We start from the raw sequence: 21,156 nt of genomic DNA on the forward strand, positions 1-21,156 counted from the left end.
AGATGGCTCAAAAGATCCAGAGCGTGAGACAACTGGAGCTGCCTTTTTAGTTCCAGAATGGGCAATGAGTTGTATAAAGCGAACATCTAATCATTTGGCAGTATATACTGTTGAAATGATAGCAATACTTTTGTCCTTGCAGTGGGTAGAAGATTATAAACCTGAAAAGGTTTTAATTTGTTCTGATTCACTCTCAGTTTTAAAGAGTCTAAGGTCTTTTAAATCCAGTCATCAAGATATTCTTTTTAGTATTTTACAGATATATTCTAGATTGGTTCAGAATGATATTTTAATCAGTTTTATTTGGGTTCCATCACACATAGGTATAAAGGGAAATGAGGAAGTAGATAAGTTAGCAAAACAAGCCTTGCAGAGAGAAGAAATAGAATTACAAGTTCCTCTAAGCAAGTCTGAAATTAAGGTTTTAATCTGGAAAAAGGTTATTGCAGAATGGCAAATAAAGTGGGACAACAACGAAAAGGGTAGATTTCTCTACAATTTAATTAACAAAGTAAGTAAAAAAATAAAACATATTGGTAAAACAAGGAAAGAAGAGGTTGTATATAATAGAATATTGCTGGGACATTCCAATCTCAATAGTACACTCAGAATATTAGGGAAGCATCCAAATGGACTATGTGAAGAATGCAAAGTAGAAGAAACAGTAACTCATGCAATTCTTGAATGTAAGAAATATGAGGAAGAAAGAAGTAGTATGATAGTTGAAATCAAGAAGAATGGAATTCAGGTGGTACATTTTAAATCTTTAATAAAATGGGCAAGTAAAATAAATAGTAAAGCTTTCTTTGAATTTCTTAAAAGGACAGGATTAATGAGTAGAATGTAACGCTCTGTTCCACACTCCGGAGCAGAAGGTGGCGGTAATGCACCTAATTACGCTGGTTGCCAGCCGCCGTTAAAAACCAAGAAGAAGAAGACGAAGACGAAGACCTCAGCCCAGTAGATGGTGGTAATGCACAATGATCGCAAACTAACAATAAAATTTACCGAAGAAGTAGTTCTGGCGGGTTCCCGGACCCCTGATCTGTATATCGGAGTGGCGCGCTAGTACAACAACAGCTAAGAGAGCGGCGAACAGAACAGCACTTTTCAAAAATAAAACCCGATTATTATTATTTGTTTAATATTGATTTTTTTTTTTAGTCCTCTCTACGAGACTTCAATCATGCACGTGATCAAGAGAGGTAAAGCCCTACTCTTCCTCCAATTACTTGGTTTATTTGCAACTTAGATAGATGCAAAAAAAACAATGCATGTATAATAATAAGCTTATGTATTGTTTATGTAATATTATCATAACCACAATTTTTTTCCAACTCGTAAATCAAACACGTTACGTTATTGACCCTAATCGTGTAGTAGTGACTAACTGAAATCTAAAGAGAAGAACGTTTATATAAAGACTTGATTAAGGTTGCAGATTTATCGATGGTGTTATTATATTGATTTTCCCGACACCATAACTTTACTTTAAGAATGATAAATTATGTGCTCATGTTAGCAGCACCTGATTTCTAACGTTAGCTGTTTTCTTTGTTAACAAAGTTGGCGCCAACCGCTTCACATAGCCACCCAGCTGACGTTCACAATTTTTGGTTCACAGAACGTAATTATAACTTTTTTTATGGTTGCAAAAAAATAACCTAGAAAATGACCACCATACAATGTTCTGAGAACTTTATTTTATGGTTACCTAAAATATAACCTTAAAAAAACGTTCCCCTAACGTTAGGGGAACGTTTTGTGTTTGCTGGGCAGTATTGAAACATTTGATATGAATGGCAGATACTCTGTAAATCGTCATGTAATACGTTGATTGAATTTAAAATGTAATGACTTGCTCATTATCAGGATATTTTAATGCACTTTTCGTATTTTATGTTTCTGTTGGCAATTCATTAACTTGCCGGTCCATGTTTTTGTGATTATGGATGGTGTTCTATTTGGCTTATTATATAATTAATAACTCATTTTTATTCATCTGGTCTTTTTCTTGTCTCAGATGGGCGCCAGGAGCGTGTTATGTTCGATAAAATCACAACGCGCATCCAGAAACTTTGCTATGGACTCAACGCTGAGTTTGTTGATCCTGTAAGTTATGAAATGCATCAAAACATCTTACATTTGTCACACGTTCTGAGGACAATCATCGCCTTGTCTAGAGGTTTCAGTCAAGTGGCAACCTCCCGCTCTCTCTCATGAAACCCACACGGAAGTGACTTAAACTGTAATTAATCGACTGGCTGCTAGAAGCTGGCTGCAAAAAGGAGTCAATCCCATAGCCTCCCGTGTTAAAATTCCCAACTCTACAGCAGAAAAAAAATGTTTACAGCCTGGTTAAAAAAAATTTTTGCCCTTCATATGACGACTGTCAAAGGGGTGTATTTTTTATTTTATTTATACAACTCATTTGTTTAAATTATATTAAGCCTTAGAGTTCTAAGAAATCAAGGGCGTGGCCACTTGAGTGACAGGTGGATTGCTGCTGCTGTCACTGCCATCAGGCTTAGTGGGCGTGGTCTCTGCAAGCAGCTCCCGCCTTTTTGCCCATTTTTGATTATCCAGGAGTTACACACTGTGAAGTTGGTGACAGCATCCTCCACCCACTTTTGGCTTAAAAAAACGCTCTTTGGAAACATATGGGTGACATCACGGACACTATGTCCATGTTTTTATACATTCTATGGTTTCAGTCTTTTAGATGTAACAGGCCACCCAAATACAATCATCATTGTTGACGGTCTTTATCAATTTCTTTGTTTTAAGTTAATGTATTTATTGTACTCATTTGTTTTTTTTTTCTTTTTCTCTAAACCCCTGACCTAGTTGCTATTACAGTTATTCATCAAACAGTAGACCCATGACAGGTCTGTTAGAATAGCTATTACCCTAGTAATATTTAAAGAAACATAACACACAGTTTTGCCAATGTCACGGTAATTGAGTTTACGCAATTAACATTCTGTAAACTCTAGGTCTTCCTTATAGCACTGTATTAAAATCATTTCAATTATAAAAAGGATGTCTACGAAGCCAAATGTAAAGCTCTGACCCTAAATCAAGTGGTTTTACTTTGCAGACTCAGATCACCATGAAGGTGATTCAGGGCCTTTACAGCGGCGTCACCACAGTAGAGCTGGACACCCTGGCTGCTGAGATCACTGCTACCCTCACCACCAAACACCCTGACTATGCCATCCTGGCGGCCCGCATCGCTGTGTCCAACCTGCACAAAGAAACCAAGAAGGTCTTCAGTGGTGAGTTGCTATGCATCACTTGTTTCATGTCTATGTGACAATTCAATATTAACTGAATCATAATGCTCTATTTGCCGCTGATCACTTGCCTCCTCCAATCACAGAGGTTATGGAGGACCTCTACAACTATGTGAATCCCCTGAACGGCCACCACTCGCCTATGATTTCCAAGGAAACCCTCGACATTGTTTTGGCCAACAAAGATGTATGATTTCTCTTTGTCTGTTTTTCCCCAACAAAGTCACATTAGGGTTTAAGTATTTATAATTAATGTCATATTTCCTTTCGTTCCTAGCGGCTCAACTCTGCCATCATTTTTGACAGAGATTTCTCCTACAACTTCTTTGGCTTCAAGGTAATTCCAGAAATAGAAGAATGTGCATTATATGCACTTGTGAATCAAAATCTCAATCGATTTTGTTGTTAATCCTAGTTTTTAACATCTGTTTTAGACATTGGAGCGCTCATATCTGCTGAAGATCAATGGAAAGGGTAAGTCCTGGAATTCTTTCATTTGCATGCATATAAACAGTCGAATTGAGACAATAGAAGCATGTAAAGAACAAACTTAAATAGGAAGAGTTAGATGAAAGAAGATAAATGTTCCAATGACACTTTGACCTCTTTTCCAGTTGCTGAGCGGCCACAACACATGCTGATGAGAGTGTCTGTGGGAATCCATAAGGAGGACATTGCGGCAGCTATAGAAACCTACAACCTGCTGTCTGAGAAGTGGTTCACTCATGCTTCTCCTACACTCTTCAATGCTGGCACCAACCGGCCACAGCTCTCCAGGTACATACCAGGAAGAAGAACCTATCATCAAAGGGGCAGTTTAAAAAAAAACTAATAATGTCAGTAGACTTCTATACATAATGTATAATACAAGCTACTTTCTTTTGTCAAATGTCTAGTTGCTTCCTGCTTGCTATGAAGGATGACAGTATTGAGGGGATCTATGACACCTTGAAGCAGTGCGCCCTCATTTCTAAGTCTGCGGGAGGTATCGGGGTGGCAGTGAGCTGCATTAGAGCCACTGGCAGCTACATCGCAGGGGTGAGTTTCCTCGGTCTTGGGCTTACTGGAGCTGGTACTATTAAACTTAGCAGTTGGGTTGAGTCAGTGTCTTTTGTTATTGTAGACAAATGGTAACTCAAATGGCCTGGTTCCTATGCTCCGTGTCTACAACAACACCGCACGCTATGTGGATCAAGGAGGAAATAAGGTGAGGCTTTTTACATGTAAATTTCAGGTGGTGGTTTAAATTTAGCTTGGAAAAACCTGACATTTACTCTCCTCCTCACTCAGAGACCTGGAGCTTTTGCCATGTACCTGGAGCCCTGGCATTTTGACATTTTCGACTTCCTAGAGCTTAAAAAGAACACTGGTAAAGAGGAACAGAGAGCTAGAGATCTGTTTTACGCCCTCTGGATCCCCGATCTTTTCATGAAGCGAGTGGAGACCAATGCGGTAAGCACAAACTATCTGAGATGTATCTTAATACAACACTGCTGGTGAAAATTGAACTTTGCCATCACATGAATAAATTAAATTTTAAAAGGGGGGGGGGTGCATTAGGGCTGTCAAAATGGCGGAAAAACTAAATTTTAAGTTTTGTGCTTAAATATTATTAAAATTCGAATTCTATTCAAATTTCAGTTAGGGTAAAGAAAAGCTTTTGGCTTTTCTCCTGAGGCCACAAGAGGGCGCATCGAGCATAAGAGAGCATGACTATCTGTTGAAAAAAAAAGTGCCAAATGTTCAAAATAATGTTTATAAACCAATTGTACTTAAGTTGCTTATAAGTATACTTAGTGTTCCTGTAGCTCAATTGGTAGAGCATTGCGGTATCAAACGCAAGGTTGGGGGTTCGATCCCCTGGGAACACATGAAAATTGATAGCCAGAATGCACTGTAAGTCGCTTTGGATAAAAGCGTCTGCTAAATGCATACATTTTATTTATTTATTTATTAAGTTGCTTAAACAACTATAAATAAAACAGCATCATGTATGTATGTATGCATAGTTTACTACAAAAGATCCAAAGTCAATCAGTGAATCTAGTGGATTCACGTGAATAGGCGTGCGTCACTGATAAGGCTGCCTCCTTACCAGCCACCTAAAATTCAAATGCAACATTTTTGCAATTGAATGTGGACTTTTATTTTAATTTTGACGAATATGCAGGTTTAAAAAAAAATTTGACAGCACTACGAAGCATAAGTTTAACATTGAAAGAGAGAGGTGAGATGGACATTTAATATCAGTCAGTATAATTGTTTTATGATAGAATTGATAAGTGACCGATGCAAAGCTGCAAACTACTTTTTTATTTTCTCAAAATGGCCATTATTGGCACGAAAAAAAAATGGCACTTCATGTCCATAAGGTTTCCAACCCGTTTTAAAATATGTTCTTACTTATGTATTATGTAAATATGTTTTTACTTTATTTTTGATCAGATGATTGCATATAAATGCAAATATATACATTATACATTCCCCAGACTTTCCAATGGTTGCATATTTGTTTATGGTTTTATATTTATTTCCTTAACCAGTTCAGTTCAAATGCTTAATTTTAAAACACATCCCATGCAGGACTGGTCTCTGATGTGCCCCAGTGACTGTCCCGGGCTGGATGAGTGCTGGGGAGAGGAATTTGAGAAGCTCTACATGAAGTATGAAAATATTAGTAATGCTTCTACTATAAAATTGTTAATGTCTGTTGATATTACTGTTTAATAATCACATTTAATGATCTTTTGCTCCAGATATGAGCAGGAGGGCAGAGCTAAGCGTGTGGTGAAGGCTCAGCAGCTGTGGTATGCCATCATTGAGTCTCAGACAGAGACCGGCACACCTTACATGCTCTACAAGGACGCCTGCAACCGCAAAAGCAACCAGCAGAACCTGGGCACCATTAAATGCAGTAACCTGTGCACAGAAATTGTAGAGTACACCAGTAAGGATGAGGTAAGGAGTGCAGAATGTGTACATGAAGTATAACAGAGTAGCTTACTGTCAGTCACACGCCATGTTGATTATTTGAAAGTGGGTTCATGAAGGAACAAACTCTCTCTTATAGGTGGCTGTTTGCAACCTGGCTTCCATCGCACTTAACATGTACGTCACCCCAGAGCGAACTTTTGACTTCCAGAAGCTGGCCTCTGTTACGAAAGTCATTGTGAAGAACCTGAACAAAATCATCGATATCAACTACTACCCAGTGCGAGAGGTGAAGCGCTGTTTTACTTCCGCCTTCAGACATATCCTACATTATTGTAATTGCTGTAGAGACTGATCTTCTCTCTCACACAACAGGCAGAGAATTCCAACAAGCGTCACAGGCCCATCGGTATCGGCGTTCAGGGTCTGGCTGATGCCTTTATCCTCATGCGTTTCCCCTTTGAGAGCGCAGAGGCTCAGCTCCTCAACACACAGATCTTTGAGACCATCTACTACGCTGCGCTGGAGTCCAGCTGTGAGCTGGCTGCAGAATGTGGGCCGTATGAAACATATGCCGGGTCTCCTGTGAGCAAGGGCGTAAGTTAGATGTTATAGTAATATAAGCAGAGTTTCTGCGGGTCTTAAAAACCTGTAGAATCCTTATATAAGGAATTTGGATATCAGTTGAGATGTACAGGGCTCTAATTGTTCCTGGCATGATTTCACAGATTCTGCAGTATGATATGTGGGAGAAGACACCTACAGACCTGTGGGACTGGGCCGCACTCAAGGAGAAGATCGCAAAGTTAGTAACCACTTGATTCATGATTCATAATCGCAACAAATCTGTGGAAGACCTGGAAGTGTCATGGAGAAGTGTTTTAATACATAGTTTGGTAATTGTGATTAAAAAAAAAGAGCACAAATATGAGACACAATATAAGATTTATTTTAAGTATGCATAGTACATTTGTCAATTTTTATAAATCATTTTATATAAGTTGGAATAATATTTCTTATTTTTGCTTCTCAGGCATGGAGTGCGTAACAGTCTGCTGCTGGCTCCCATGCCCACTGCTTCCACCGCTCAGATCCTGGGCAACAACGAGTCAATCGAGCCGTATACTAGCAACATCTACACACGCAGAGTTCTGTCTGGAGAGTTTCAGGTGAGCCTGGCGTTACATTATACATGTGCAAGAACAGATAAACTACTGATTTTGTGTAAAATTAACTGGTGGGTTACATTTACTTCTAGATCGTGAACCCACATCTTCTCAAAGACCTCACAGAACGAGGACTTTGGAACGAAGAAATGAAAAACCAGCTAATCGGTCAGAACGGATCCATTCAGGTTAGTTGGCATTTCCAATTCGGATGACAATATCAGTTTTTTTTTTCTCCTTCTTAAATGTCCTCCTTTTTGTAGGCTATTCCCACAATACCAGATGACCTGAAGGAGCTGTATAAGACTGTGTGGGAGATCTCTCAAAAGACCATCTTAAAGATGGCTGCGGACAGAGGAGCCTTCATTGACCAGAGCCAGTCCCTCAACATCCACATTGCTGAACCCAACTATGGCAAACTGACTAGCATGCACTTCTATGGCTGGAAGCAGGTAAATAGAATAGATACTTCCTTAGCAAGGATTTGGAAGTCTGTAAGTTAGAATTGATAGATCAATGGTGCATCTGCTGTTCTCCACAGGGTCTTAAAACAGGAATGTACTACCTGAGAACTAAACCAGCCGCCAACCCCATCCAGTTCACTCTCGACAAAGAGAAACTGAAGGAGACGCAGGAAAGTACAAGCAACGAGGAGGAAACCAAAGAACGCAACAAAGCAGCTATGGTGTGTTCATTGGAGAACCGTGATGAGTGTCTGATGTGCGGTTCATGAATTGATCTCCTGTTGACAAGGAACATTAGGATGGCTAACAATATGCATCTTGTACAGTATTATATCTTTTTTTTAAATGGGCTTAGAGAATAATTATTAATTTACAATTTCTGTATTCCAAGAATGAATTCAATAAAGTCTAACTTGGATCAAATTTATGAAGTGGTTTTGGAATAATTTTGAATATGATGCTTGAGGTGGAGTTCCATTGAACTCATGGGTGGGTTAACACAGAACTCATTGTAATTTTTAGTGTTATGCAGATGTGATATCGGGGAATTATATTTTTGGAAACGTATGTGTGATTTGTTTCGCTTTAAGTACTGACTTTGAGTCAGTTTCACTAGCATTTAAACACCTTTTAACTTCTAACCCAATGTCCAGTCATGAAACTCCAGATGGTGCAGGCCGATAGGTCAACCTAGTCTGATATAATCACATTATTATTCACATGGTGCAGCTGATTGGTTTTAATTGGATCAGCGGCCAATGAGCTTGCTGCTCACATTCAAATACTTGGTCAGTACTTGCTGTAGCAGTTGCAGCCCCTGTCAGAAACCCTCCACCTTCCCCAGCTCCACCTGTATACATCTGCTATGGGGTAGTTTCATGTTACATGTGCAGCAGCAGTATGTCTGGATTTACTGACAGTAGCAAGTCTCCATACTTGCTCTGCTGCAGTGGCATAGCAGATCTATTCCACCAAGCCCGTCAACACATTAACATTACCGTGTATATTAACGTTAACATTTTCGAGCATTTTCATGAAGTTAAATATAATAGTGCTGCAGATATTGTTTGCTGATGTAACTCCACCAGCATTACCCTGTGTGCTGTAATGGTTGATATATTCCTATGGTTATGAGAACAGGTGTGACGTTCCAGTAGAGGTGCATGGGGAGGGTCTGAAACTACAGGTGACCGGTTAATGAATAGTCAGGGGCCTCATGGGAAAGGCAGCTGTGTCACAAACAGCAGGTGCTAAACAAGCTGCAACATGTGCATGTGATCTCTAGGGTGATGAATGTGCTCTCATGCATCCATGTATTCATGTTTTTATATATATACACTGTATAGAGAGAAAGTTCAAATGAATAAATAATTGTTTTAATAGAAATTAATTTCTATTACAGTGACATTATACATTGCATATTTATTTTGAGTACAATATTGCAAAATCGTGCCCTATGAGTTTTATAAATGACATGACTACTATGATGATTTAATCTACATGATTTACAAATTATTTTACAGTTTCAGAAGACCAAACAACCAGAATGTTTCTTTCAAAGGACGTTATACGGTATACACAATGGCGCCAAAAAGTATTTTGTCACATAAAGCACACTTAAAAACAGACTGCTGTTTGTAAGTTTTGAGGTTGGTAGGAAATACAGCAAAATTAATATTGTCAAATATTATGATTTAAAATAACTTTTCTATTTGAATGTATTTTTAAATGAAATGAACCTATGATGCAAGATACATTTTCAGCTTCATTACTCGTCTTCAGTCACGTGATCCTTTAGAAGTTATTCTAACATGCTGATTTGCTCAAGAAACTTATCAATTTAGGAGACAGTTGTACTGTTTTTTTTTTTTTTTTTGTTTGTTTGATTTTTTATTTTTAAGTATTCATTTCTTTCAAAAAAATCTTGCAGATTCAGTTTTTTATATCTCCAATATATACTATGGCATAACCAATTGCCATTTATTTTATATATATATATATATATATATATATATATATATATATATATATAGCACAAGTGAACATTTCAAAAGACTTTGTAATCTTCCAAATTATTAGAACAGTTAGATGTTATATTCAAAATGTAACAATATTCAAATGATGTCAATATATTCATAGTAAAAGTGATAAACTACACCTTTGATATTTTATTTTCAGTTGTGATGAAATTTCAGACATTTTTAGTGTGGCAAAAGTGTCTAAATACTTTCTGAGGCCACTGTAGAAAAGCATTTTAATATCTTAAAACACACAAAAAAGTTATCAGCTAGGTTCATGGTTCTCATAAAGTAGTCATTTCAAACTAATCTTGGAAGAATTATTCCTATCATTAAGGACTGCTAGTTGAGAGGTCAAATACTTGAGAACCAAAACCGGTGTCTTGGGAGTCATCGCTGCCAGTTGGTGATGATACTTGGTTTCCAATGAAAGTAAAATTCCTCTCTAGCTTTTCCTCTATCCTCTTTGCTAAGAAACTCACTAGGCTCGTCTGACTCAGGTTTATCTTGATGCCCTCTCCTGCATTTTCATTGATGACTTCAACTACATCTTCTGTCATTTCATTACTTTCCTCAACCTCTATGTTTTTCTCCGTCTCTGCTTCATCTAGATCTTTTCCTCCTGTGGCCTCTTCATTTAATTCCTCCTCATTATCACTGGTTTCCTCCTCCACCATCATCTCATCTTCTCTTTTTGCTCTAGCTTCACTTTCAGCATCTGTATTGGCCTCTATATCTATGACTGTCTCACTTGTATTCTCTGTATTCTTTTCAGCACCAGCCTCCATGCTAATATCAGTGACATCATTATTCCCCGTCTCCATGTCCCCCTCATCTCCTCCCCCATCTGTCTCATTCATGTGTTCCACAGCATTATCTGTTTCTCCCTCGCCGTTTTGCTCTTCATTTGATTTCCTGTCTGACTCCGTATCAGCGGCCGGTGACTCCTGCATGTCTGCAGTCTCTTCCTCCTTCTCTTCTGCAGTCCCCAGTGCTGGTTGTTCATGGTGTAAAGGCTCATGTAATGGAACAGTCTTTCTCTCGTTGCTGTTGAAGCCCCTGAAGTTGTTTTTGGCTCCAAGGATGTACTTCCCCAGGAAAGAAGATCCTCCTGACGGATCTCCCTTGGTGTTGTCCGAGTAGTCAAACACGTTCGTTTGAATCTGTTTCATTTCAGCATGTAGCTGGCCAATCACTTTGCTCAGCTCTGTGATCCGGTTCCCAACGTCTGGAGGAAAGACATTCCAGATCACTTCAACATTTTCAGTGCATGTGAAAACTATAGTATGAATGTATATGTATAAAGGGGGCCAGAGCCTCAAGATGACTTATAAATGATTTAAAATATGACTAAATGACTAAAAGCAAGATATTTCTAACCCTCTTTACTTAATTTTTTTCTTTGAAGAACCTGAATGGTATCTTGTAAACTTGTCAAAACTCTGATACTACGTCATAATGTAGCCACTCCAGGAGCAAAAATGTTTAGTAATTCCTATAACTGCCTTGTGTTAATGTCTTAATAATGCAAAATGTAACTGAAAACACATGCAATATAGTAGCTAGCACAGAATTGAATAATAAGGGAGGAGTACGCTTATAAAAAACAGTGTATGGTCTTAGGGACAAGAAATATTATTGAAAGAATTCGAAACTGATATAATTCAAATGTCTGTTAAAGGCAAATCATTACAACTTTTCAGAATAAATAAATCCAATGAGTCTTTAACAAAACCTTGCGAGTCTTACCTTTGCGCTTCGTCTCTTCAAACTCTCTCCTGGCAGATTCGATGTAGCGCTGAACCAGCGCGCGGATGACCTGCTGTCTATAGGGAATACGGTTCTCCGCTGGACCCACGTCATCCTTCAGTGTTCCATTTCCAAAAGAGACAAAGGAGGCATCAAATTTTTTTTTTTCCAACATGCTGTAATTTGTGTTTTATTATAAATTCTTGTGTGAAATAGCAATGAATAGCACCCCAGAATATGTATGTAAAACGTAATATAGAGTAAAGGTGAGTTGTAATCCTGAAAGACTGAAAAGTGTACCATAGATGTAAGTGGAGGGTAGTCTGGAGCAGAGTTACAGTTGAAGCAGCAACAGCAGATCCGTCTGAAAATTCCTCTGAAATATAAAGAAAAGAAATGGTAAACAACACTGGGATCAAAATGACATTTTTCTCCTTTATAATCTGTACCACTTAAAAAAGTAAAATGGAATAGTTTAGTAATTTATGAATAATTGTTTTTTTTTTAACAAATTAAATCAATCACTGACAAATAACAACCTTTATACAGCATTTTATTTGATTATAATATATTTTTAATTTAGATAAATATAATAGTAAATAATCAGATTACTTTTCAAATAAACAAAAGCTTAATTTATTTAAAACTTAGGTAAATGTACCAATACATAATGCATTTATAACTTTATATTTAAACATTTAATTTAATTTAATTTTTATAATGTTACTTAAATGTAAAATGTTTAATAAAAAATAAAATAATACACTAATATTTCATTTTTTTTTTTAAATCAAAATATCAAATGCCAATTGCTTTTATTGTTTTGTACTCCTCAATAATGGACTCCATCAAATAAGAGCTGAAAGCAACCTTAAAAGATAGAAAAGGGCCTTTGGAGAGGGGATGATGTTGAAAGGGACAGGCATAGTCAGTCCTTCTCTGAAATAACTCAGGTAGAGCTTTGAACGGGCAAATTTCCACTCTACATCAGCATCATCCTGCAGAGATGAACAATGTATGTGAAACACCAAGCTTATATTGTAAGCGTATATATATATGTTACACCAGAGTCAGTTCTTCAGGCTTACCTCAATCTTCTGAAAAGAGTTGGTGATCATAGCGATGAGCATGTTTAGAAGTACAATGACAATGATCAGCGTGTAGATGCCATAAAGGATTCTGCCAACAAACTCTGCCAAAACAAACTCCGGCATGTCCACATAGGTCTGGTCGGCCATCCCAAACATGGTCCAGAAGAGGAAGCTGAAGGTTTCATTTAACCTGTGAATGTAAACAGATGTGGCGTTGCTCCATTTCGAAGATGATCTCAAACTCAACTCATTGATTCGATTTATGCAGCTTTATCCAATTGGATAAAACCCAAAATACCTTCCAAGATTTGGCGTAATCATATATGGGACATAGATATTGTTGATGCCACACAGGAAGGCAGTTCCAATGATCACCAAAATGAACATAAATCTGGAGAGAAAAAGAAGCAGTTCCTCAAATGTTCCTTCAAGATACCATTAATCTTTACAATCAACATGACGCAGTCGAATACCTCATCATGTCGTCAATCATCTTTCCAATGGAGATCTGCAGGGTGCCAAGAGACTCGTCTGCTGGAAGGATGTAGGCCAGGCGAGTGAAACTCAGCATGCTGGTCACTGCAAACAGCACCTCAGCGATGAACTGGGGATCCTCCTGATGCCACTCATCACGCACTGTACAGCCAGAAATACATTACACTAGCAGGCCAATGAGCTGCCATATTGTAGGCGAAATTGTGACGCTTAGTGAAGTGTTTTCTCTCACAAGTCTCGGTGAAGTAGACACACTCATCCTGTTTGTCAGGTGTCTGGCAGAGGAAATGGACCTTGAGCATGATGACCACTCTCAGGGCGAATGACGCCAGGTACATGCTGAGAACCATCACATCCAGACAGTTCCACCAGTCTAGGAAATAACTCCTCAAGCCCTCGATCCAAATTTCCTTACACTCGAACCAGAAAAAACCTGTTTGACAGGATTGAGAACCATTACATTTTTGTTTTATGTCTCAAAAACGCAGACCTGAAGTTGAAGATCGTGCAGCAAAATGAATGCAGAACTGATTCCCTACCAACCACCCAGATCATGTGGAAGGAGTTGTGCAGGATGGTCTGCTCACGAGAGGCAAAGCTGTCCCGGTACACCTCCATGGCAATAGATTCCCCCAGAAGCGTGATCAGGAACCACATATATGATGCCGAATGGAGAAGGAATTTAATCACTGGGATCTTCAGAATCTTCCCCAACTGAGAAGAAAATAGAAGATGGTTCACTTGTTGGTAGAATATTCCTGCCATGGACCATATGTCCAGGATGTTTCCCTGCCTTCATCCTGAGATGCTGGGATGGATTCCAGCATCCCAGCAGCACTTTGGAGAACGGGTGGATTCATAGAAATCTGTAAAAACAAACCTATAGAACTGACTGGATAAAACTGAGGAAACAATGTGTTCTCACTTTGTTTGGAGAGATTTCTTCCAATGTGTTAATTAAAGACAGATTCTGCAATAAACAGCTATCCTATAGTGTAGAACGCTTGAATATTTGAAGATATCTGGCGAAAACCTTTGACTTTGGTGCGATCCAGTAGATGAGGCAAAGGACGGGCATGGTCAGGAAGATCCCAAACGACACCAAGAGCTTCCAGGCTGTTCTGCTGCCCCTCCAGCCTGATAGTTTCCCACACCAGATGGAGGAAAGCACCTGCTGGCAGATCGGGTGGGCTACAAACTGCAGTACAAACAATGATTAGCTAAATGAATAAATAACAGTTGCTTTATTAATTCTGTTTTAAGGGGTTAAAGCTTGGGGTTCTACTTGTTTTTGATTATAGTTGACGGCAAGCCTTAGGCGAGCTAGGTTTGGAATGCCCTCCTCGAACGCCTGCTGGTCAAACTCGTCCTCGCTGTCTCCATCCTGATCCACAAGACTGTTTAGGATGGTGGTGACCTCACTTTGGTTCCGGCACATTCCAAGCAGCTCCACGGCAAACTCCTGGCACAGCTGCTCCAGGGCGAGATACTGAGGCTGTGTGAAGCACAGGAGAGAGTGGTTGAGAAAAATGTAAACAGTAAAATGTATAAAAAAAATATATATATAGTTGATTTCGTAAAAATTCTCCATGTAGGATTTAGCCACTGCTTTTTACTACCGTATTTTTCGGACTATAAGTTGCACCTAAGTTTAAGTCGCATCAGTCCAAAAATACGTCATGATGCGGAAAAAAACATATAAGTCGCACTGGACTATAAGTCCCATTTATTTAGAACCAAGAACTAAGAGAAAACATTACCGTCTACAGCCGCGAGAGGGCGCTCTATGTTTTCAGTGTAAACTGAGCAGCATAGAGCGCCCTCTCGCGGCTGGAGACGGTAATGTTTTCCATTCATTTCTCTTGGTTCATTTCTCTCGGTTCATGTCAAATTAATTTTGATAAATAAGTCGCACCTGACTATAGGTTTCAGGACCAGCCAAACTATGAAAAAAAGTGCGACTTATAGTCCGGAAAATATGGTACTATGAGGCCTTCTAAAGAGCCCTGCTTTACTCAACCTTGAATTCAGGTTCCTTTTTTGACAGCTTGCGGAGATCCCGGCTGAGTCGAAAGGCACTGAGCATGGCATCATCTGCGGTGATGGACAGGTAGGCACGGCTGGCGATACCTCGGTAGGTGTTGATACGAGACAGCGAGAACTTGAGCAAATCATATTGGCGTCCATTTGTGCACTCCAGACATATGCATGAGATTTTATGCGGCCAAGGAATTTCGTGACCTTTCTGATTGAGCATCGTCACAATGTCATACAGATCCTTCTGACAGGCCAGTGTCAAAGGTGTCACTCCAGGGGCAAACTGAGAATCGTCAATGGAGTGGTCAAAAATGGCCATTGAGAATGAGCGCACATCCATCTTGTTTCCCTTCTCCAGATCAAGCTGGTCCAGGAGGCGCTTGACCACACGAGGCTGGTTGGTGTCCACAGCCACAAGAAGAGCTTCGTGGATCTTCCGGAAGTCAAACTTGACTCCTTGGAGAAGGGTGTCCATGGTGTCCTCGTTGCCCAGTCGGATGGACAGGTTCAGCGCTTCTCTCCATAGCCTGTCCTCAGAGTCGTCCAGCTGGCGGATGATCCCGTCACCCGTCCTCAGCAGAGAATAGACCATGTTCACGTTGCCCTCTCGGATGGCCCCCAGGAGCTCCGGAGGGAAGCGAAACTTCTTGTTCACGATCTCGCGCCATTGTTCTGGCTATTGAAAGGAAAGTTAAAATCATTTTAATACACAGTAAGACCAAAATAGCTCTAAAACAGGAATATAACACTGAGGTCTAGACGTCTGTTGGAATAAAAGCTTATATATCATCTCAGATTGTTTCTTGTACCATTTCACTGCGGCTCACATTTCATCTTCGAAAAACTAAAGCAACTATGCAATGCATGAGAGAAAGAGAGAGAACAATTATTTTGCCTGACATTGAATTTCTTATTTTAATTAGTTGCTTTACAAAACTGCCATTTTAATTTTATTTTAACAGGATGTTCTCATTATCTTAACATAGAGGAAGGATTTTTTTATTTCTATATTTAGAAAGTCATGGAAATAAATAAAATCTCAAAGTCATGTCATATTTCTAGCAATGTAGAAATGACTATTTCTGAGTTTTTTTTTCTTTCTAAACAAGTACATTCACTGTAAACCCTGAAAATTATATATATATATATATATATATATATACATATATATATATATATATATATATATATATATATATATATATATACATATATATATATATATATATATATTTTTTTTTTTTTTTAATGCTGTTATTTTAATAATGCCACTAGCTTACATAATTCAAAAATGATAAATAAGCAGATTTGCCATTAAAGCAGAAGTACAATAAATATGTTGGGGGGACTTCAAATATAGGTATATATACATATACATATATAATAATATTCAGTATTCTCTATTTTAGGTCACCAATAAAATACAATGAAATTAGTAACTTTTTAAATGAGTTATTATGCTGATATTAAAATTTCTGACGATAGAATGTAAAATACACACTTCTGATTTTGTTGTAACTTAATTATCAGATCAGACACATAACATACACAATTTCCAAAGACTTGATGCATGCTTAGAAAAAAAAATTCACAAAATAAATGTTTACAGTGAACAATGTATGTTTCTTACCGTGAGGTTTTCCATCATCAGATACAGCAGGTATATACAGTAAATATTACAGTGAGTTTGTATCAATGGTCTCACATGCCCACTGTATATCCGAGAAGCAGACAAAGCAGCTCCAAAAGCAAGTCAGTAACGCTGTATTATGAGGCTCTAATCCTGATCTGAGGAGAGTGATTAAGACACTAGTTAAGCGAGTCCAAAGGTTTGCCACCACTGAGGAGTCAAAACACGGGTGAATGATTTCATTCTGAACAAACCAAATAACAGGTGCAATTCCCCAAAGAACACGACCAATTAAAAAAGCAACTGTAACATTATGTTGCATCCCATTAGATCTCACAAAGGAATTCTTCTGAATTTCCACTCCTCCATCAGTGCACTTCCTCCTTTCCACACCTCTGTAAACATCAGGGCTCAACAATAAGGATGGCCCCATGATACAGGGTCAGTGTGAGAGGTCATCTCAGGCTAGAACTGAAATCACAAAATATCCAATTATTAAAATAAATGATCAAAAATATATTGATTTTTTTTTATTTAAAAAGGAACATTTTCTTTCTGACACATGCACTACATTTAAGTTTGTGATCAGTCAGGAAATATTGTTATGAAGTTAATCCTTTTATTCAGGAAGGACACATTAAATTGATCGAACGTTACAGTAAAGACAGTTATGATACAAAAGATTTGTATTCAAAAAGTTTATCACAGTTTACACAATAATATTAAGCAGCTCAACCTTTTTTTGACATTGATAATAAGAAATGTTTTTGAGCACCAAATGAGCATATTCGTGTGATTTCTAAACGATTCAAAACTGAAGCAATCCTTGCTATCACAGGATAAACTACATTTTAAAATATATTCAAATAAAAAAGATTTTGCTTAAAAGTTAATATTATTTTAAGTTTTTACTGTATTTTTGATCAAATAAAATGCAGCTTTGATGATCATAAGAGACTTCTTCATAAAAATAATAAAAAAAACACAGAAAACATCTTGCCTACCCCAAAATTTTAAACAGTAGTGTATACATAATTTTTAAATAAAAAAATATATTTCTTTTTGTTGTTGAGGAAGTGATAAAAAAATCTAAACATTCTAAATAATAAATATAATGTAAACAATTACAAACAGCATTCTAATATGATCTTGATATCAAAAAGAGAGTGTAAAGCAGATAAGACGACAAACATTTCATAGTGACCAATGCTATAAAGTGCCTCTAAAAACAACAAAAACTGGAGAATGAAACTTTTCCTAAGCAAGAAAATTCCTAAGCCAGTAGTATATACAATGTTAGGCCAGAGAAACCAAGAGAATATCTGATTTGCATTTTGCTATTTTGAAAAGGTTTCACTCAGTTCTGTCACGCAGTACCAGGCTCTACCGGGTCACCACAGGCGCTGGCGTGCTGCTGGGTACAGTCTGGGGGGAATCGGAAGGAGCATAGAGGACATGGAACCATATGCTGCTCATCTGCACCAGAGCCAAAAACAGAAGAGTGCAGTGAGATCATGACCTCTGGTTCCCTGACTCCCATGAGCGCCACTGAATCACAATCCAGGCAGGAGGAAGCATGGAAAGGCAGATAATCAGAAACTGAAGGATTCTACGTGGACAAAAGTCAAAGGAATAGAAGAAGAGCTTGTGAGTAGATTATGAACAGATATATTTGGTTGCAAAAATCCTCTCCAAATGCGCATGTACAAAATCACATTACCTCCACAAAGAGGGCATCTCGTCTCAGGAGAGCCCTGTGGAACCTGCTGGGCACTTCTGTGTGGGTTTGTTGAGCTGGGTTTATGGTCAGATGCTGTAGGTCTGGATTTCTTCTGTGAACCACCACTGTTAATAAAACTCCACCTGAATGACCACCACTGAATACAGACTAAATGGGTCTATAAAAATGAAGACTGGAGTAATGATGCTGAATAGTCAGCTTTGCCATTAAATAAAGAAAGGACATTTTAAAATACACTAAACTAGAAAACAGTTATTTTAAATTATAATATTTCACAATATAACTATTGAAATTAAAGAATAATATCAAATATATAAGCTATATAAAATTTAGGTTTAAAAAGTCAAATGCGCTTTTTTGTGGTCAGATTGAAAAAAAACTTTGCAGACCCCAGTTTATCTATCCTTCAAATCAAATCTCTGCTCCTTAGGAGTCTTTGTTTGGTGACTGGAAGTCCTAAATCCACCTAATTCAGCCCAGATTCAAGACAGAAACAACATTTGTATTATGAAAACAACATTTTTCCATTCTGTCTGTGTGGTGGCCAAATAACAACTTGCCTGTTGGGGTTTTCACATTATCTTCTCTTGGAGGTGTTGTGCTGGGTGTAGCACTGCAGGGGGATCCCAGCATTCCCCTGGGCTTTTTGAGGAGACATTCCTGAAAGGGAGTACAGAGTGCCTTCTGGATATCATGCTACTAGAAATCCAGTCTTGAAATAAAGAGTAAGCGTCACACACCCTGTTATTTGTCCAAAAAACATGTTTTGGACAGCTGGGCTGAAAAGCCACTCCATCACGGATGTCATCTTTTCTGGTGTGCGCTGTGAAACAATTCCTACCAATTAAACCCAGTTAAAACGGTTGCTGTGCCACTCGATATATGGTATAAGAAAAGGCAGAAAGGACGGACCAAACTGTTTAAGACATTAACTCAGTCTTTCAACGCCAATGAACACAATTAAATCTTACGCACTTGCAATATGAAAAAAAGAATTGCGGACATGATTAGAAAAAGTTAAATGGTCTTTAAAAAACAATTACACTTCTTCACAGTCAAAACATATTAGGAAATGAGTGGGAAAAACTAAAATAAAAATACATGTACAATTTCATGGGGGATAAAATACTAATCAGCCTTAATGCAGTTGTATAAAACAAATCAAACTATATATCCAAAGGGAAAAAATGTCTATAAATATTCTTATAAGCAACTAATGCTTGGGTTTAAAATAAATTTGCTCGATTTTTTGTTGCATTTATGTAGCATTCATTTAAAATAATATTTTTTAGTATTTATATTATTTTATATAGAATTCAATAATGCATCATTTAAGGATATAGTTTAGTACTAAGAAACCCACTAAAAGTACAAAAAATTAAAGTAAAAATAGTATAATAATAATATATATATATATATATATATATATATATATATATATATATATATATATATATATAACAAAAACAATACAATAACAAAAAATTAATTAATAATAATAATAATAATAATAATAAAAAAAACGTATTTTCTTTGGTCTGTATTATGTTATGTACATTTAAATGGATAGAAATGAATAACTTTTATTAATATGTTTTTAGCTCTATATTATAACTTTAACGTTACAGGTCCACGAAAAGGTTATATAAAATATTATTGAATGTACATGAATGAACTCGTCATCTTTACCTAATGTTGTCCATGAAAGTTATCACAAAATGTCATCCATTAATGTCTAACAGTTAACATTATACTTCAACCAGACATTTACCTGTGATGTACACTAGACGTGTTTTATTTTGTTGAGCGCCATCGCATAAACAAAAACAATTCATTCAACGTGTTGCGTCATCACGTAGGCTATTCGTTTTTCCCGCCTGAACTCAAATACTCCACCAGCCTCGCCTCGCCTCATCCGGTTCAGGGAAAATATCAGATGATGCCCTCTCGTGGCCTTTATAATAATGATCATACATGTATATTAAACAGATGCCTTTTTACACTGTAAAAAATACTCTGGGGGGTGTTAAATACAACCCATGAAAATCAGTTAGATTTTACTAATATAAAAGGTTAATATAAGTATATTAGTTAGTAAAATAGAAGTTAGAATTGGTTAGAAATAGTTAGGCTATGGGGTATATATATATATATAGAGAGAGAGAGAGAGAGAGAGAGAGAGAGAGAGAGAGATAATACTGTAAGAGTGTATGATTGTTTTCCACTACAATTATTCATATTTGCTCTAGTTCAGTAAACTCATTCTGATTTTGATGCCAGCTGCTCTGTAAGCTATTGAATATAATTCCCACAGCCGTCCTGAGGAAAAGCTTATTTGGTTTGAAAAGCTATACTGTGCTTGGTGCACATTTTAAAATACTTTAGAGCACTAGAGAAAAGAAAAGACTGACTATTGAAAATGAGAGGGAAAAATATTTTCTATGAAGAATTTGTCATGTTAAAATATGTTCACTATATGATCGAATATCTGCGCCTTATGTTATATGCATACCCTGAGTGAAACCAAACTGAAAACAT

General features: G+C 37.5%; 2 protein-coding genes and 1 long non-coding RNA gene across 3 annotated transcripts; 1 reads left to right on the plus strand and 2 right to left on the minus strand.

The window, feature by feature from the left end:
- Positions 1-990: 990 nt before the first annotated feature.
- rrm1 (ribonucleotide reductase M1 polypeptide) lies at positions 991-8,284 on the plus strand. Its single transcript, XM_026234547.1, has 19 exons — positions 991-1,205; positions 2,024-2,112; positions 3,101-3,278; positions 3,383-3,483; positions 3,574-3,633; positions 3,731-3,770; positions 3,911-4,073; positions 4,193-4,334; positions 4,420-4,503; positions 4,587-4,748; positions 5,880-5,959; positions 6,053-6,254; positions 6,367-6,516; positions 6,603-6,824; positions 6,956-7,032; positions 7,261-7,396; positions 7,486-7,581; positions 7,657-7,845; positions 7,935-8,284. The coding sequence occupies exons 1-19, from the start codon at positions 1,187-1,189 to the stop codon at positions 8,124-8,126; spliced, it is 2,382 nt and encodes a 793-aa protein (XP_026090332.1). The 5' UTR covers positions 991-1,186; the 3' UTR covers positions 8,127-8,284.
- A 1,710-nt stretch (positions 8,285-9,994) lies between these two features.
- trpc2b (transient receptor potential cation channel subfamily C member 2b) lies at positions 9,995-17,803 on the minus strand. Its single transcript, XM_026234548.1, has 13 exons — positions 16,878-17,803; positions 15,231-15,923; positions 14,496-14,705; positions 14,244-14,408; positions 13,750-13,924; positions 13,443-13,643; positions 13,189-13,351; positions 13,014-13,106; positions 12,713-12,905; positions 12,495-12,622; positions 11,925-12,000; positions 11,625-11,739; positions 9,995-11,103 (listed from the first exon to the last, which is right to left on the minus strand). Exons 1-13 carry the CDS (start codon positions 16,893-16,895, stop codon positions 10,208-10,210), a joined length of 3,126 nt encoding a protein of 1,041 aa, XP_026090333.1. The 5' UTR covers positions 16,896-17,803; the 3' UTR covers positions 9,995-10,207.
- Positions 17,804-17,969: 166 nt separating this feature from the next.
- On the minus strand, positions 17,970-20,609 carry LOC113064035 (uncharacterized). The gene is made up of 4 exons (XR_003278773.1): positions 20,390-20,609; positions 19,359-19,441; positions 18,598-19,278; positions 17,970-18,486 (listed from the first exon to the last, which is right to left on the minus strand). It is a non-coding gene; the product is annotated as an uncharacterized LOC113064035 (long non-coding RNA).
- Between the last annotated feature and the right edge of the window lie 547 nt (positions 20,610-21,156).

The sequence above is a fragment of the Carassius auratus genome, chromosome 46 (genome assembly GCF_003368295.1).
Source record: "Carassius auratus strain Wakin chromosome 46, ASM336829v1, whole genome shotgun sequence".
Taxonomy (NCBI): domain Eukaryota; kingdom Metazoa; phylum Chordata; class Actinopteri; order Cypriniformes; family Cyprinidae; genus Carassius; species Carassius auratus.